At 35.5% G+C, this 20,175-nt stretch overlaps 1 protein-coding gene across 7 annotated transcripts in view; it reads right to left on the minus strand.

Moving 5' to 3' along the window:
* Window positions 1–20,175, minus strand: part of LOC114326818 (zinc finger protein 678) — a 222,409-nt gene that overhangs the window by 172,182 nt on the left and 30,052 nt on the right. For 6 of the 7 annotated variants that reach the window (XM_050656173.1, XM_050656176.1, XM_050656174.1 and 3 more), the window contains exons 1-3: window positions 13,352–13,641; window positions 13,093–13,295; window positions 12,967–13,035 (exon numbers count right to left, since the gene is read on the minus strand). In XM_050656173.1, coding sequence (XP_050512130.1) covers window positions 12,967–13,035; window positions 13,093–13,295; window positions 13,352–13,446 — 367 coding nt within the window. In that variant the 5' untranslated portion in view covers window positions 13,447–13,641. Of the gene's footprint in view, window positions 1–12,966; window positions 13,036–13,092; window positions 13,296–13,351; window positions 13,642–20,175 lie in introns of those variants that run through there. The other variant, XM_050656177.1, reaches the window with a different exon arrangement.

Raw genomic sequence — 20,175 nt, forward strand, 5'->3', positions numbered from 1 at the left:
ATAACGAAATGATTTGATCCCAAGGTATCAAGATCTACAGACCACGAAGTTTTATCAAAAAGGGATGGTGAGCAAAACGTGACATCAATCATGGAATCTGAGTTTCCTGGACTCGTTTGGCAAGTTGGTTGTCCATTATTCATTACTACATAATCTAAATTCTGAATTGTCTCCACAATTTGATGGCCTATATTATCATTTTTATATGAGCCCCACAAAGAATTATGTGCATTCATATCTCCTCCAATGATACAAGGGTGTTTTAGTTGAGAAAATAACTTATCCCAATCTTCGGTTTTGGTTTTAGTTTTTGGGCACCTATATACAGAGAGTAAACTTAAATAACTTTGTTTATAGTTGATTTTAATACCACAAGCAAGCAAGTCTTGAATATAATTTTTTTTAATTGTTATGCGCTCAAAAGGAATACCAGTTTTAATTAAAATAGCAACTCCAGAATAGCCGTCATCGCGATCTTCGCGTATCACATTATAACCTCTATAAATATATACAACATCCCGTTTAAACCAAGTTTCACTTATTAAAGCTATGTCAATATCTTCGGTTATTAAAAAGTTAATAAGGCTGTTTTTGTTAGCAACAGCTGATCGAGCATTCCATTGTATTATTTTGAGTTTAGATTTGTTCGTCATTAGATGAGTTATTTTTTAAAATATTATCTAGAACATTATTAATACCTTTGGCTAACAAATTCATGTCAAGTGATTTTGCCTCTTCTAAACAATTAATATTTTGAATAAAACTTGAGAAAAGAAGTACTAAGGAATCTACTAACTTATTTTTATCATTGTCTGTATTAGGAAAACTTTCCTTATTTAAGGGAGGTAAAGGTTGAGACGGTCCAAATCTGAAAGGGATGAGATATGGTGTAGGATCTTCGGAAGTTGGAGATGATACTTTTCTTTTTTTATTTGCACTATACTCAGTGCTTGATGTACTACAGCTTGGTTGGCTAAAACTTTTGGGTTTCTGTAGGTGAGGCCTCAATGGCTTGAAATAAGGAGATGTACTAACTTCAGAGGAGTTAGTTAATTTTGGAAATTCTTTGTCTGAATTTGACAATATTTCAAATCTGTTATTAGAAATAAGACCAGAAAATGATGAGTCACTCAAATTTTTTGCCTCCAAATATGAGATTTTATGTTCAATCATGATATTTTTTATTTTTTTTTGATGTTCGAAAAAAGGACAGTTTTTAGAGATCGATATATGCTTATCAGTTTTACAGTGTATGCAATACTTTTTTGTTTCATCACATGTATGTATGTCATTTTTAATTTGTCCACATTGTATACAGTATTCCTGTGTACCTTTACACTGTCTAGAAATATGTCCATATTTGAGGCATTTATAACATTGCGTCACTTTATCCAACAATTTTTCCACTTGGAAAAATACATAATTTATCACAACATAGTTTGGCAAACAATTGCCTTCAAAAGTAATTATAACATTACGTCTAGGGACGTATTCTGTATTTCCATCCTTTTCTACTTTCCTGTGCATTCTTTTAATATCAATAATTGGTGAACTAGAGCTCATATATTTTTTCAAATAGTCAATATTATATTTGGTATCAACATCGCGTATCAGTCCTTTGATTTCCAAGAAGTGATTTGGAATGTACGCTTTTAAATTATCGTCCTTTAAGTGACTATTATTGACTAAATTGTTTGCATCCAAAATAGATTTGAGGATTACTTTAACACGGTTTATTCCTATACTTTTAATTTGCTTAATATTATTAATCTTTAATTTTTGATGTAAAATATCTGCAACAACCATTGGATGCAAACGGGAAATATTCTGATCATTGGTCTTCTCAACATAAACACAACAATTTTGAAAGTCGTAACTATTACAATTAATATTAAAAAGTTTTACCTCCCTTGTAGCAGAAGAATTTGTGGTGATAGTTCCTGTATCCATGTCTTGATTACTATCACTAATAACTTCAGCAGTATTTAGTTCGCACACTGGCGTCTTTTTTATATTCTCCCCCATCTGGGGAGAATATTTTCACTTTTGTATCACTATTCTACAATATGTAACTGTTTTTACCCACGATGAAATTTAAATGTTTTAATTGTCACAAAAACTGCGAGCTGAATGTCAATATTTAGGTACGTTTAACCATGGCCAAATTTTAAACTGTTCACACAAAAGTTAAACACCGTGAAAAGAAGCCTAGGCTGTTTAACCCATAGGACTGAAACTTCTTATCAATGATAATTAAAACCACTATAAAATTAATTTAAGTTAAACTACTAAAAAATTAATTTTTTCTGGAGCTATTTTAGATGCAACCGCATATGAGGTTAAAAGCCTCGAAAATACGAATTTTCGCGATTTTTAGACTGAGCCTATTACTCAAAAACCGTCAACTTTTGATAAAAATTACAAGGTACGTTTTTTGTTTAAAATGACCCAAAAAAAGTTAGAATACAAAATAGTTTAAAAATTGTTTTTCAGAGCAAAGAGGTGATATTTCTGAATTTGTTAAAAATATTTTTAAACAATTTCTACCCAAAAATTTTGCCCGACGCCCTTTGGATTTGTTAAAATTATGGAGACATTTTTGAACAGGAATCCGCAAAGAAACCGAGTCAGAATTTTTTCCATATGGGACCGGCCTCGCAACATGGATCATTGGACCATTTTGTAGTCCTTTATTTGAATTTCGCGCCACTGACAGCTGATTGTCACTCAAATTAGAAGTGTGAAAAAGAAGAGGAGTATAACCATAACCTCATTTTTGTTAACGATTACGATGATGGCGGTTTGAAAAGTTTTACGTTAAGATTCATTTTTAATGGGTTTATTGAATAAAAAGAAGTATTTACTTTTACTTACAAGTATTTACTTAATACTAATTGAATAAAGTCATTTCTTTAATGCTTTATTCAATTACTAATAAGTAAATACTTAAATACGAGGAAGTAAAAGCAAACACTTCTTTTTATTCAATAGACCCATTGTTTATGTGTAAGAAACGTTTATGTTCAATAAATACAGTTACGAAGATGAAGCCCATATTATTTCATTAAGGTAGCCTACAGTTTCAGAAGTGGGATTACGGGGATCGCTGACATTTACGCAGATTCGAAAATTATATGATAGCCATGCCGGGTTCAGACGCCGAAATCTAAAATACCACGGAAAATACTGCCGCGCAAGCAAGCCTAGCGGAAATAGTTCATACGGCAGTACAGGCGATACCACAGTATAAAGAGGGACAGTTGAACGTACAGTTCACCAAGAATAGCTGAAAGTCTGAAATTCTAACTGCCTGCGCGAACAATGAAGTGAGAACGCACTCGGAAGGAAAAAGATAGCCTGTACGCGCGGGTGAACTTTAAAATATAGGTACAATCGGAGACACAAATATAGAAACGTAAAGTTTGAATAATTTCTAATAGGTCCCGTACACAATTATTATTACTGTCATTACTTTTCTTCAGTGTATTTGTAGTATTTTTTTACAAAGTGAGATGTAATAAAATAGATCCAACAAAAACCGCTTGTGTTGCTATAAATTATGGCATTATAAACCAAAAATTATATTTTTATATTGACTATTTATACTTTATATTACCATTATATTGACCAAAAGGTTTCGGAGAAAAAGGGCGTAAGCAGTAGGGTAATAAAGTAGTAATAAAATTGCCTATTGCAATACTAAATTGAAATTAGATGTTCGGTCCCGGTGAAGCATAAATGTGGTGTCTTTGTACCAGTACCTTTTGTTAAAAGAGATAACCTTTCTCGTATCCATTTCCATAGCATTTGTCGTCATCGTTTTATTCAGTCCACACAAACTTTTCACTAATTTAAAATCAAAACTGACATTTTTTCAGCGACATATTGCTTCATAGAAGCCCATACTAACTCTATAGGATTCAAATCCGGATAATATCTTGGGTAACCGTAAAACTGAATGTCCTTTATCCTCGAGTATTTTGTCAATTTCATAGGTTTTAAACAGAGGTTTGTGTAATTTTATAATGTCGTATAATTCAAATTTCAACATGTCATCTGTAAAGGAAATATTTCGCGTTGTCAGCCACTGCTGCATTTCTGCTTTCCTGGAAGACATAGTTGGACATTTCTCAGTTTGTACGTTGTGATACGGTGCATTATCAATCACTAAAACGCTGTTCGGGGGCAAATTTGGTATAAGTTTATCCTGAAGCCACTTTTTGTAATTGTCGTAGTTCATTGCATCATGATAATCTCCTGTTTTTATAGTAGGTTTGTAGCGCAGATAAGCGTTTTTAACAAAACCACTTTCACCTCCACCATGCACTATCACAAGCATCTGTCCTTTAGATACTGGTTTTTGTATGCCCTTGTTTGAACTATCGGACCAGCTCTTTTGGTAGGTATGAGATGAATGGACGTATGTTTCATCCATGTATATAATTGGGCGATTTGCGTTCCTGTAACGTTTCATACTACGTAAGAAATTCAGTCTAAGATGTTGAATATTGGGCTTTTCCATTAATAATTTTCTATTAGTTCTGGTTTTTCGCCAACGAAATCCCATCTTTCTAATTACTGTTCGTAGGCTTTCTATGGAACCTGAGTAGTTGTACTCCTCTGCAAATGTTCTGTGTAGGCGTTTCACAGTTGGGACTTGTTTTTGTGTTATACAAAAATCCATTATATAACGTCGAAGACGCCCTATATCAAAATCGTCCAAGCACGTTTTTGAAGCGCTTTTTTTTTCTCTTTTTGTTTGGAGTTACAAATGAGGAATATTCGCCATCTTCAATTAATTGCATTTCCCGAGCAATTTTTTGAACGCTACTTAAACTAACACCTGTTGCCAATACCACACGTTCCTTCACTTTTTTCAAATCTCTACACGGTTCATTGTTTTTCGCTTCATTTATCATAAAATGAATCACGTTTGCTATCACTTCTCGTGTCTGATTATTTAAAACTTTTCCCTTCAGATTCGATTTAAACAAAATTTGCAAATTTTAAATTGATTCTCCTTTGCGGTTCGTACTTACAAAAAATGTTTCGCAGACTGTACCGACTTGTTCACGTTACAAACGGTAGATATTAAGTGAACGCTCAGTGCGAGATCCGTCGGATGACGAATGCGCATCATGGGCGTGGTTATTTTCAGACTTTCAGCTATTCTTGGTGAACTGTAGAACCACTCTCCGAAAAATTGGAAGTAAAATCTTTAGTCGCGCATGGTTACCGCGCAATGTTCCTAGTCGCTTTTGCCCCACTCTCGCATTGCTAGTCGCATAGAAACGTACGGGTTTTAACAGGGAAAACCCGCATCCACCACTGGTGAATTACCAATTGCGTACTGCCGGTATTACTTCTTGAGATCAAAGTGCCGACATGGAAGAAGTTTTACTGTCCCTCTTTATACTGTGGCGATACTAGATTACGAGGAAAAAAATAAAGTTGCCGGTCCAGAGAACCCGACACATCACATAACCACATAAAAATTAGTAACAGTAAATTATCGACTTTAATGCCCGAATTTTCAGGCACAGGCAAAAGCCAGAATATTGCAATGTGGTTAGACAGAATTGAAAAAATCGGAACCGTTTATAATGTGCCAAGTGATATTTTACAGCTGTTAGTCATTGGAAAATTGGCTGGGAAAGCAAAGGACTGATATCTCAGCAAACCAAATTTAATTTCCACAGATTGGACAGGGTTGAAAACTGAAATTAAGAAAATGTATGGGAAAACTTATGATCCAGTGTTGTCGAGGAGAAAGATGGGGAGCAGGAGGTGGAGAAAGAGTGAAAGGTTTTCAGCATATTTTCATGACAAACTGTTACTGGGCAATGAAGTAGGTGTTGATGATGAAGAGATGGTACATTACCTGATTGATGGGTTTGATGATTACCTACTTCAAAATCAAGCCAAAATGATGTTATCCACACCAAATAGCACAGAAGATTTGTATACGTTGATGGGCAGCGTTGTTAAAGAAGAGGCATCAGGAAGTGGTCAGAGGTCTGTTACAGCGTCAAGTGACAGGGCAAGTGCTAGCCAAAACTAACCTCATACAGCAATACAGGGAAGGATGTCAGTTCCTGCAAAGTGTTTTAATTGTGGTCGTACGGGACATAAAGTGACAGAGTGCAGACAAGAGGGATAGGGGATCATGCTTTAGATGTGGAAGCAAGGATCATATAGGTATTCTTGAGTTTTCTTTAATTGATTACATATTTGTAAACAAGTAAAATATTTGAAATTTGTCTGAATTAATTAATTAGATTGTTAATTTATAAAATAACAGCTTTCGAACTCTGAGCTTATCAAATGAGATTTCTACTAGATTTGATTCCATCTAACTTCTTCTACACTTGGTCAAACTATAACAGTTTTGTTTTTAGAAGAATTTTGATAACTTATATACACGCTAACATTTCACATCAATATTAATAATAGTAATTTTTTGAAAATTTAACTTTAAAATTTAGTATCTTAACTTAAAATTCATTTAACCTATACATGGCTTTTTAGTCATTTTCAATTTTTAATTAATTTTAATTATTATTTACGAATACAGAGGTCGCATAAGATTGTGAGGGTCGCGGACGTTTCCCCAACTGTCATCAATACGACTAACTTCACGCGTAACTTTGATACGAGAATTATAAAAAAAATATGCATTGAAATAAAGATCCCGTAATTTTATGAGCGTTATACAGTGAGTACAAAGACATACATATTTCTTTGTTTGTAATTACAGCTTCAATTTACCGTACACTTCTCGTAAACTCTGCCGATAAGGTAGAGTCGTGTTGGGGAAAGCTCGCGTGCCTAGATTGTGATTCCTTCTTTATCATTTTAATAAATGACAGTCTTCCTCAGCTGTTCCCGTGGGCTCAAAATGGTTTGAATCAGCCATTTAATATATAAAAGAATTTAGATGTGAATTTATTCAATTTAAGGGGTTGTTATACCCGATATCTGTGGCTTTTGCCCAGTATCCATGTATTTTATTGTGTTGTTAACAATTGCTCTTCTATGAAGGTTTTATAAGAGGACGTAAGTTTTTTACTCATTTTTTATAAAAAAATCTTATGTTAAATGTTCTTTTAGGAAGCTCTGATGATGGCACGTTATGTGTTGAAAGTACTTAGCTGATAATAAAACATTTTTTACACACTATCAAAGATTTTTTGAGAACATACACCTGTTTGCCGTTTTGACCTACTTAGAAGTGTGTACAAGTCTTACAGTCTTTTCCAATTCATATGGTAAGAAACTGTCCTAATAGAACGCAGCAGGTGGTGCAACAAGTCGCAGATTCGACTACCAGACATAGCAACGGAGCCATGGGTCTAGTGGAATGTCCTATGAGTCAAACAGATCCTTTTGTATTAAGCCTGGTTCTAGATAAGTATGACATAACATTAAATGGTATAATAGATACAGGGAGTCCAATATCATTGATATCAGAAAATTTTGTAAATGCAGAAGATATTATTTCTTCTACTAATATTGAATCTTATTCAGGTATAAATAAATCACATTTGAAGGTTTTAGGGCTTTTTTATGACACAGTTACTTTTGATGACATATCAGTAAATTTAAAATTTTATGTTGTTGAAAAGGATTCTTTTAGTTATAACCTACTTTTGGGTCGAGATTTTATAAACAATAAATGCATAGAAAATATAAGCTTTTCTAATGGTTCTTTTAAGATAAATAAAAATTCTTGTGTATATACGGAGGAGGATTATCAGTTTCCTTTTACAGATGCTTTGTTTATTAACGATATGGTAAATCTAGATGCAGACTTGAATATGAATTATTGTTTACCTTTTAAAATAACTAATAGTGTTCAAACTTTATTGAAGACATATTACTTTGACTATGATAAACCATTAAAACCACAGTGTGATTTCAAAGCACAGCTTGCTTTAACGAAAGCTGAAACTTTTAGTATCAGACCACGTAGACTGTCCTATGCAGAGAAAAAATCATTAGATGAAATTCTTGCTAATCTATTAGAAAATAATGTTATTAGAGAAAGTGATTCACCTTTCTGTTCACCAGTAGTATTAACTAAAAAGAAGTCAAACGAATATCGAATGTGTGTACTTTAAATAAATGTCTTATTAGAGATCAATTTCCCTTACCGCTAATAGATGATCATTTAGACAGGTTAAAGAATAAGAAATATTTCTCTAAATTAGATTTGAAAAATGATTTTCACCATGTTCCTTTGGATGAAAATTCTACTAAGTATACTTCATTCGTTACTCCTTCAGGTCAGTATGAATTCCTTAAATTACCTTTTGGTTTGAGCTTGAGTCCTTCTATTTTTGCAAGGTTTGTTAATAAAATTTTTAAAGGTTTGTGCCAAGAAAGAAACATCTTAATCTATTTTGATGACATATTAATTGCTACCCAGACTATCGAAGAAAATTTAGAAGTATTACGAGAAGTTTTAATATTGGTTAGCCAAAATTTACTTGAGTCAAGATTAGATAAATGTTCATTTTTGAAAACAGAAATAGATTTTCTAGGTTACAGGATAAACGAAAAGGGTAGGTATATGTGAAAGCTATTTCAGAGTATCCAGTTCTTACAAATACCAAGCAGGTGTATAGATTCATAGGTATTGCCAGTTACTTTAGATGTTTTATACAGAACTTCTCTATCATTGCCAAACCGTTATATTATAATCTGTTACAAAAAAATGTAAAATTTTAATTTACAATGACACATTTACAAGCTTTTGAGAATTTGAAGTGAAAACTGACATCAGAACCTATTTTAGCAGTTCATGATCCGAGTAGGGAAACAGAGCTACATTGTGATGCAAGCCAAGTAGGCTACGGATCAATTTTACTTCAGAGACAAAGTGATGATAAATTTCATCCAGTATTCTTCTTTAGCAAGAGGACAACTGATTATGAGTCTCGCTATCATAGCTACGAGCTCGAATGCTTAAGTTTTGTGTACGCACTTAAACGGTTTCATGTTTATCTACAGGGAATACCTTTCAAAATAGTTACAGATTGTGACAGCCTTCGCTTAACCATGAGTAAAAAGGATATAATTCCAAGGATAATGAGATGGTGTTTGTTATTACAAAATTATGATTACTCTATTGAACACAGAGCAAATTAAGCAGAGTACGTTATGTACTGGTATTAGAAGGCAATACTATTGAACACTATTTGGCTTTAAAACAGTCCAAGGATACAATTATTTCAGATCTTAGAAGAAGACTTGAGGAGGGAGATCATCCTTTGAATTAAGAAATGGGTTAGTATATAGAAAACTGAAAGATAACATTGCATTTTATGTACCAGAAAGCATGGAGTCAGCAGTTATCCATCACTACCATAATGAATTAGGTCATTTCGGAACAGACAAAACATGGGAAATTATTTCCAAGACATATTGGTTTCCAAAATTAAAATCGAAGATTGGACATCACATTGAAAATTGCTTAAAGTGTATTGAATTTAATCCTAAAAGTGGTAAATCAGAAGGATATCTACATAGTGTACCTAAGGGTAATCTACCTTTCGAGGTGCTTCATATTGATCATTATTCAGATTCGTTTATTCATGTCAATAACACAAGTGTTTAACACATGTCAAATAAAATTACACAAAGATTTGGACGCAATACAAATTAAAAAGATGCACAATACGACTAAGGGCCGGTTGTTCGAACGCTAATCAAAACTGATCATTATCAAATATTTAATTACAATTATATTTGATTAAGCGTACTTCTGACAGATGTCGCATTTTGAGGTTATGTTGACTGATTAATTTTATTATTTTGGTTTTAATTTAAAATAAAACATAATCAAACTCTTTCTGATTTTAATTTCTTGTTTTTACTTACAAATCAATAATAATAATAAGCAATTTTTAATACTTTAAGAGCTGCGGCTATATTTTAATTACTGTTTTACCTACAATCAATAACTGATTAGTGTTTTACATGTATTTTTCATGTCGCGATTTGATTCCCATCAAGAAAATTGATTACAATAAATGATTGATTATAATCAACTTCTTGATTAGCGTTCGAACAACCGGCCCTTAGAGTATTAATAACATTAAATACTAACATTAAAATCACATTAAATTTGATTACATTAACAATGGACATTGCTTAAAGTCATAAAATCCTAAAATTTAAATGCAAGAAATTCCTCATTACTATAAAAAATATTTTCTAACAAAATATCTTTAATTGTACTCTTAAATTGATTTAATGGAAGACACTTTAAACTATCTGGAAGTTTGTTGAAAAATTTAATAGCCCAGTATCCTGGCCCAGTTTGACACCTCCTCAATCTCCAGTAGGCTGGCACGAGATGGTGTTTATATCGGGTGTCATGTTGGTGTATGTTCTCATGGGTTTCAAAGTGCGCCCCTCCCCTCTTGATAAACATTAGGTTCTCAAGTATATATAGAGATGGAACAGTGAGAATTCTTAGGGACCTATATGCTTGCCTGCAATCATCCCTATACCAAAGACCAGCAAGAACTCTAACTGCCTTACGCTGCCAACCAAAGACTGTCAACATTTCTGCTGAATGACCCCAGACTAAAATGGCATAGGCTAGATGAGACTGAAAAATTGCATGGTACGCTGTTATTAAGACTTTATGTGAAACATTAGATGCCAGTTTCCTGAGTAGGTACAAACAGATTTTTTGCTAGCTTTTTACTTAGACTGTTGATATGTTCACCCCATTGAAGCTTGGGATCTAATAATACACCCAGAAATCTGACACTGCTCATACCATCATTTACATTCTGTGTGTCTCTGAGAGAAAAAACAACTCTGTTGGTTTTTGCTGCATTGAGCAGTAATCGGTTTACGCAAAACCATTCATTGGTCACTGACTGTGCAGACATAGAACCCTCAAGCGACTCCCCAAGTGTATCAGTTGTAAAAGACACTGTGGTGTCATCGGCGAAGAGTGTGTACTTTGCATTTGTGTTAATGCTCGTAAGGTCATTAATATAAATTAGAAAGAGAATGGGTCCCAGAACAGAGCCCTGGGGAACCCCAATATTAACAACACTCTTTCCCGATAACACCCCAGAGACCCTCACAACCTGTGTTCTGTTTTCTAAGTAAGATTGAACTAGTTTTACACTGTAAGGACAGAAGTTGTATTTTTTGAGTTTTTGCAAGAGCATTCCATGATCTACACAGTCAAATGCCTTGCTCAAGTCACAAAACAGAACAGTATTAAACTGCAACCTATGAAAGGAGTCTACAAATTATGGGCTGTTAGCTCCTTATAATAAGAAACTTATACCAAAGTTTAAAGGGCCATATAAGATTACAAAAAAATTACCACACAATAGGTATGTTGTGAACAATATTGTTGGTTTCCAGACAACACAAATGCCATACGAGGGAATTATAGATAGTAGTAGGATTAGGGCTTACGATAAATAAATAATCTCATTATTAGTTATGTTATGGTTAAAATAATTATGTTTAATTTTATTCAATTATGTTACTGCTTATGTATAATCCATTAATTGTCCCATTATGTTATGACATGCTTATTTAAACTGTTATGAATACAGAGGAACCTCGATAACTCAGATTAATCGGGACCGCGACCGATCTGGGTTATCGAAAATCCGAGATAGCCAGAGAATATGGTAAAAATTAATAAAATACGGTATACTTACAGATAAACTCCGTTAGAATTGAAATAACATGAAATATATTTATAAATATGCACAGTATAATACCTACTCATTAAAATTACTAAAAAAACACCAAACACAAACGTAAGCAAATGGAAGTGAACAATACAAGACACACAATACAGTCACAATGATGTAATGTTATTATTTTAACAGTGAAAACTAAAGACCATTGTTTATAAAAGAATTCTTTAAATAGTCTTTCCTAAACAATGCTGACAGTTTGAAATAAAAAGGAATAGGTACTACAGACAGGTGGCTGTTGTTTCTGCGGCGTGTGCTATGAGTCATTTTTAATATCGTATAGTTCAAATTACACACATACACATTATCTCTCAAATATTATATTACATACATTTTTATTGTTGAAAGGTTTGTCTGATAATTAACTATTTTGATGGGAAATAAGCCACAATTAAATTGAAAAATACAAAATATTGAAAATCAAAATGTTTATCTGATGAAAATCGGTCCGGGTTAGCCGGACTTCCGGGTTATCGGGGGCTCACTTATTGGGGTTCCACTGTATTATGCTTTGTTTATTAAACCCATTATGAATTACTTATGTATGTTTATGTATTATGTTTATTTCAAATATCCATTATGTTATGTTTTAAGAAAGTTATGAATGCTAAATAATATGTTATGTCCTATAATTATGTAATATTAGATTGATGGACGATGGTTGATCCAGGACGATCAGACATATCAGGATGTCACCTTGGCCGAACTGTAGTACTTTATTTGAGCCACTGACAGCCTGATTGTCACTCAAATTAGAAGTGTGAAAAAGAAGAGGATTAAAACCTCACTTGTATTAACGATTAGGTAGGATCATTGACATATAACAAGATGGACGGAGAACTCCCCTATACCTGACACTCCCAAAAATCTAAAATATAATTTGATTTTAACAATGATAAACACAAGACAAACAACTATCAAATACGCACATACAAACAAAACAATATTTGATCTTGTCGTGTTCGTAAAAATTTCTCTCCTTCCTATCAAAACCTATACTTCAGCGAAGTATATGTTTCGGACACTTTTTACAGTTGTTGCTGTGTCTATCGTCTTATATGTCATTGGGTAGGATGATGGTGGTTTGAAAAGTTTTACATTAAGATTCATTTTTATCGTTTATGTGTAAGAAACAATTATGTCCAATAAATACAGTCAGGAAGATGAAACCCATATTATTTCATTAACGGAGCCTACAATTTAAAAATATGTATATACTTACCTTCAATTCTATGTGTTATCGATTCTGTCGAAGTACTTGCAACAGGTTGTAAATTTTGAAACTCTGTCCCTACAAAATTAAAAAAACTGAGTTCTCTTACCATTCAAGTCAAAAGAATATAAGTACCTTCAACAGGAATGTTTATTCTCGCAAGACAAATAGATGGTTTTGCGTTTTTTTTCAATTTGTTTTTTTGGATTGCTCCAAAGATTCCTGCAAAGGCCTCCTCCTCAAAATGTACACTGCATATTCTAAAGTGATCATGACAATATTGAGCGCTGCGGTTGTTAAGTTTTTTACATTGAAGGATGTCCTTCCATTGTGCAAATCTAGAAGTATAACAGCAATGAGGCCAATTACATTCAAAATAGAAATAAGATATTACCGATTTTCATCCCTTGGAAATCTGAAGAAACTCAAGTTGTTATGTCCTCTCGAAATATTTCTACATATTATACAACAACAATAATTCCTCTCCATAATTCCTCTTTCAAAAACACTTAAAAAATTGGATAAATATCACAGCAATATACGAATAAGCTTATCAAGACGAAATAAAAAACTTTTAAACAATAACTTATTATAACGGACAACCTCTGTGGACAGCTTAAAGTTTAGGGCAACCAAACAGAACATAAAAAGAATAACAAAATAACATAACTTGACATAACCAATTTGAATTTGTAGTTGACATATGACATCTGATGCATGCAAAAAATATTGACAGTGTTGCCATATTTAGGCCCGGTTGTACAATCGAAGTTCACCTCCAGCTCAGCGCCATTCGCCATTATTACATACCATTAATTTTAAGAAAACATTTTTCTGATGAATTTTCATTAAGATTTATTTATATAAAGGATTCACCCCCCATGTTATAAATATTACAATGGTATGCATACCTACATTTTCAGAGTATAATCCTATAAGGCCCGGTCTTTTCACCTCCGAATAACTATTTATTAGGAAGTTTATCCGGCAGATTACATATAAATCTGTCAAATAAGCCTCCGAATAACTTTTATTCGGAGGTGAAAAGACCGGGCCTAAAATTGCAATTGTATTTACATAAATCGCATTTTAGAATAGTCTTTAGAATATGTACCTACCTATATTATAGTACCTATAATAGTTAAAAATTTAAAATATTTATTGTGATTATTTACAAATTTATATACAATTTGATCTAGATTTATTAGATTGTAAAAATGAATTGAATTATTGTTAACATAAATGATTACTGTCCATTTCAGAAGTTTCCAAACTATTGGCAATCTCCACTGCTCCGTCAAAGTCTAGATTCCTGGTTTCCAATAGTCTTGCTTGTATACTTTTGGAACATAATCCAAAGACAAATTGGTTCCTTATGGCAGATTTTAGATGTGTTTGAAAATTGCAATTTATTGCTGTCTTCTATTATAATGCTAGTAGAAATTATTGCACTGATTCTCCTTCTACTTGCTTTCTGCTTTTAAATCTGCAAATTTCAGCAATTTCCAAAGGAACAGGATTGTAAAAATTGTCCATTTTTATAACAACTTTCGTTCTATATTTTATCTATCGTCTGCTGGTTATACACATATTTTAGAAATATATACAGGGTGAGGCAGATAACTGGCCTATTAGAAATATCTCGAGAACTAAAAGCAACAGAATCATGAAAATTTGAATTAAGGGGCTTTGAAGAGTCGTCTATTTAATGAAAATATTTTCATCCATTTGCTACTTCCGGTTATACCGGAAGTTGCTTATAATTTCGTTTTTTTAAATGGGATACCCTGTATATTTTTACATTTTTTGATTCTCTTCGATGTCTTCTTTTAAAAATATGAGGTTTCGTAATGTTATATAGGGTATTTTAAAAGATAATTACGTTTTTGTATTAATTTCGTAGCAACATTCACACCCTGTAGAATTGTAGTAGTTTGACATATAAAACTCTACTTACGATCAAATGATTTTTAATATAGTCTACTATTGTTAAGAATCATTAGTATAGCTAATTTTTTAATTTTAGTATACAGGGTTGGTCGAAACTCGGAATGAGTATTTTCTGTGTTTTCTTAAATGTAACACCCTGTATTTTAGTATTGTAATAAAATTATATTGTAGCGTGATTAGTGTAATTACTTCTAATTACAATAAAACCAGCGGTTCGTAATTTATATACGACTTTATTTTTATTTATACAAGTTTACTTTACAAACTTTAGCTTAAGACTAACTCTATTCACAAAAATTATGCCTTATATATCCTAGTCGTTATTCTCGATCATTCCGGGCTAAGCCAGCTCTCCGACTATCGTGTGACCTTCCAACAACCGCGCATCGGTTCCACGTATAGCGTGCTTCGCTCTAGACTTTTCTCGGCTTACGCCTTGCGGCTGGTGACTCATTGTTTTGCTACATTGCTCCCCTCTTAAGATCTGAGCGTCCCGATCAGCAACTCTAGATGAAGGCCCAGGATGGCGGAATCTACACGACTCTCCAGCTTTGCATACACCCTTCAAGAAGAAATAACAGTCTACTGTCTTTGAAGGATCCGACATCTTCGGGTTCATGCAACACACAGTAATTCGTACGCCAGTTTCTCTGAAGACCACTTCAAGCATGCTTCTCACAATCTTCCAATCCAGATTTTCTACTGCATGGCCTATTTTTGGTAAAGCCAAATCTTTGATGTCATAATTACACACGATTTTCTTCAAATTACATAGAGCACGCCATATGTTCTCATAGCTTGGCGTGTCCGTATAAGACTTCCTGGTCACCATATACAGCAAAGATCGAGGACCATCTTCCAATCGCAGTACTCTTCCAATTTTAGGCTGCTGATTTCGTAACTCGTCCAGGCGGCCGAACTTTCTATTGAATACGGACGAGATTCCTTTAGTCATCTCGAGGTCTTGGGCAACACAGTGGGCTAGAGAGACGTTTTCTGGAACACCAAACAGATCTTGCTGAACTTCTGTGGTCACGCCGAATCTAGCACTCTTTCTTTCTGCGTAATTTGACATAAATTCCTTAAAACTTGGCTGTGCGGTATCTTTCATTTCCTGTTGGAGGACTCGGGCTTCTTCTGTTTCATTGGAGCCAGCATATGGTGCAAGACGATTTATGTAAATAACTTTTGGTTTACCGTTTGGCAACTTCTTAATTCTGTATATTACGTCATTTATTTTCTTCTTAATTTCATACGGACCTTCCCATTGTCTTTGCAGTTTAGGACACAGGCCTCGACGACGTTGTGGATTATAAAGCCAGACAAGATCACCTACTTCGAAGCTTTCATTCTTGCAGCGAGAATCATATTGATCTTTCATTCTGTCACTGGCTATCTGGATGTGTTGTCGGGCAAGTTCATGAATGTTGTTCATTCGTAACTTCAGGCGGTCTACGTATTCTTCGCCTGCAACATATTCCTCGGAAGGTCTGCAGCCAAACTCTAGGTCGCAGGGCAAACGAACTTCACGACCCAACATCAGGCAGGTTGGTGTTTGACCTGTAGTTTCATTCACGGCCGAGCGGTAGGCCATCAGGAATAAATGAATGTGTTGGTCCCAATCTCGCTGATGTTCAGATACAACTTTGGACAAGTGTTTACCCATCGTTCGGTTCATCCTCTCGACCATTCCATCTGATTGAGGATGCAGGGGTGTTGTTCTGGTCTTATTGGCACCAATCAATTTACAAACGTTTTGGAAAAGAGCTGACTCAAAGTTTCGCCCTTGGTCGGAGTGGATCTCCAAGGGAACACCAAATCGGCTGAAGAATTCTTCAACAAGTACCTCTGCAACGGTAGCAGCTTCTTGATTCGGTAATGCATAGGCCTCGGTCCATTTCGTAAAATAGTCCATGGCTACCAGAATGTATTTATTTCCAGCATCGGTTTCTGGAAATGGACCTGCAATGTCGATTGCTACTCTTTCCATAGGACTTCCAACATTATACTGTCTCATGGGTGCTCTCTTTTTACCAACTGGACCATTACCGGATGCACACAGTTCACATTTCCGGCACCATCTTCTTACATCATCTTTACAGTTCACCCAATAGAACCGTTCTCGAACTTTTTGCAGAGTCTTCGTAATACCAAAGTGTCCACCTGATGTACCGTCATGCAACTGACGCAATACTTCTGACACTTTACTTTTAGGTACAATCAACTGAAGCTTAGATTCTATACCATCATCGTTCTCAAAGGTTCTGTACAGAAGATCATCTTTTAGTATCAGGCAATTCCATTGGCTCCAGTAGGCCTTGACTTCCGGACTACATGCACTAATGTTTTGCCAACTAGGTCTCTCACCTCGACGCATCCAATCCAATACTCTTTTTATACATGGATCGTCTTCTTGGGCTTCTTGTAACTGTTGTGGCTGCCATTGCTCATTAACGACGGTGGTTCGTCTCACGGGGCAAAATCGTTCCTCTAATTTGGCACAGTGATTACAATTTGCACTGCATGGTCGTCTCGAAAGGGCATCAGCATTTGAATGAACTCTTCCGGCCCTGTGTTCTATCTCATAATCATATTCTTGAAGTCGTTCCAACCATCTTGCCATCTGGCCCTCTGGATTACGGAATTGTATGAGCCATTTTAGAGCAGCGTGATCTGTTCGAAGAAGGAACTTTCTGCCGTACAAGTATTTATGGAAATGTTCGCAAGCCTTCACTACACCCAGCAGTTCTCTTCTGGTAACGCAATAGTTTCTTTCTGGTTTCGACAGGACTTTGCTGAAATAAGCGATGACTTTTTCCTGTCCATCCTGGATTTGTGAGAGAACAGCTCCTATGGCACTGTTGCTAGCATCGGTATCCAAAACAAATTTTCCTGCCTGTCCCGGGTAGCTTAATATCGGTGCACTGATCAGAGCCCTTTGTAGTTGTTCGAAAGCTTTTTGACACTCCTCACTCCATGTATATTCTTTGCCCTCCTCCGTCAACTTTGTTAGGGGCTTGGAGATATTGGCAAATCCTTTGACAAATCGTCGGTAATATGTACATAGGCCAAGGAAACTTCTAATTTCATGTTTATCTTTTGGTACTGGCCAATCTTTAATTGCATCAATCTTTTCAGGATCAGCTGTTACACCATTACTCGATACAATATGTCCTAAGTACTTAACTTCTCGTCGAAACATGTGACATTTCTTCGGACTTAACTTCAAGTTCGCTGCCCTCAATCGTTGAAAGACGTCTATTAGATTCTTGGCATGTTCATCAAAGGACCTTCCAACCACAATTACATCATCCAAGTAAACCAGGCATGTTTTCCATGTTAGACCTCTTAAAACTGCCTCCATTAATCTTTCAAATGTGGCAGGGGCATTACATAAACCAAACGGCATAGCCGTAAACTGCCAAAGCCCTGATCCTATCGAAAATGCGGTTTTCTCCCGATCGGCTGGCTCTATGTCTACTTGCCAATATCCACTTTTTAAATCGAGTGTGGAAAACCAACGAGAACCGGAGAGAGTATCCAATGTATCGTCTATTCTGGGCAAAGGATAACTATCTTTTTTTGTTACCGCATTGAGCTGGCGGTAGTCGATACAAAAACGCGTTGAACCATCTTTCTTCTTTACCAGAACTACTGGTGATGTCCATGGACTGTTCGATGGTTCAATTACCCCTTGTTTGTCCATATCCTTGATAATCTCTTCGGCTTCATCTCTTTTCGCAAATGGAAGTCGTCTAGGCCGTTGTCTGATTGGCTGAGCGTCTCCGGTATTTATTTTATGCGTTACTATGCTTGTTTTTCCCTTATCCTTCGTGTCAATAGCAAAAACATCTTGATACTCTATCAGCATAGATGTCACTTTTTCCGTTCGTTCATGATCAAGATCTTGGCATCTTTCAATGATCATCTCAACAAGCTCCTTTGGATACTTCGCCTTCGATGATTTCTCATTGGTATTCACAGAGCAAATTGAAGCCACGGGAACACACTGCCCGATCAAAGCTCCTCTACTTAACTTGATAGCAGTTTCCCTTAAATTCATAACTCTTACAGGGATCACATCTCGAACTTTTACCAAAGTTTTCGCCGTTAGGAACTCGACATTATCCACATCTTCGACCATCCTTAAACTTCCCTCTCGGCAGTGTCCATCAAGCATGGTCATCAGAATTTTCTCACTATTACCGGGTATGGTTACGTCGCATGTAGTAAGTAAGCGGATGACATCTTCTTTGTCGTCGTGAAAGGGCAACTCTTCACCATTGATCTTGAGAAGTCCATTTTGAACATCCAATATTGCCCCCACTTTCCTTAGTACGTCCATCCCCAATATGAATTCGTCGGAGATCTCGGCAATTAATACTTGATGTTCAACTGTGGTCTGGCCAATGGATACTGACATATTAGCCTCGCCATATGTATTAATTAGCTCACCAGTCGCTGTTCTAAGCTTTACTGTTGCAGGTGATAATTTATTATGGTCTCGTACTACATCTGGACGTGCGATAGTTCTCGTTGCACCTGTATCCACCAAAAATGATCTACATCTATTACTGACACGACCTTCGATGTATAAGTTGTGGATTCCACCGGAGGACGTAAGGTTGACAGTTACTATGGGGGCTCTAGTTCTCGAGGTCGGCAGTTGCCCCTTGGTGTCGACCCGCTCTAGTTTTCCGACGGCTGTACGATCTTCTTACAATTACGACGAATGTGGCCTACGTCTCCACAATTCCAACATCTAGGCTCGCGTCTCTTTGGCATCTGATTACTTAATACTCTCCGTATCATTTCCTCCAGACGTTCATCGTTGTGTTTGTCACTTTCTTCAATGGTTCTTACTCTATGGCCTCGTGAAGTTTGACTAGCCGTTTCGTGTTCCAATGCAATAGCAAGTGCTTCATCTAAAACTTTCGGTCTTGCTAGTCGTAAAGCTTTCTGTAGTTCATTATCTTTCAGCCCATTGACGAAGGTATCTACTGCAATTTCTTCTAAAACGCTGTCTGGCACCTCTGGATAAGCCAACCGCACCACACGAGCCACATCTGCTTCAAATTCTTGCAGATTCTCACTTGCTCGTTGACTTCTACTTCGCAGTTGTGCTTTGTATACTTGTTGTAGATGGGCATCTCCATAGCGTTTTTCTAGACGAGTGAACAAGGTCTGGTAACAATTTTCTTGACCCTTGGGAATTGACCTTAATATATCTGCAGCATCACCTCGTAAAGCAGCAGTCAAGGAAACAGC

Source organism: Diabrotica virgifera, chromosome 7 (genome assembly GCF_917563875.1).
Source record: "Diabrotica virgifera virgifera chromosome 7, PGI_DIABVI_V3a".
Taxonomy (NCBI): domain Eukaryota; kingdom Metazoa; phylum Arthropoda; class Insecta; order Coleoptera; family Chrysomelidae; genus Diabrotica; species Diabrotica virgifera.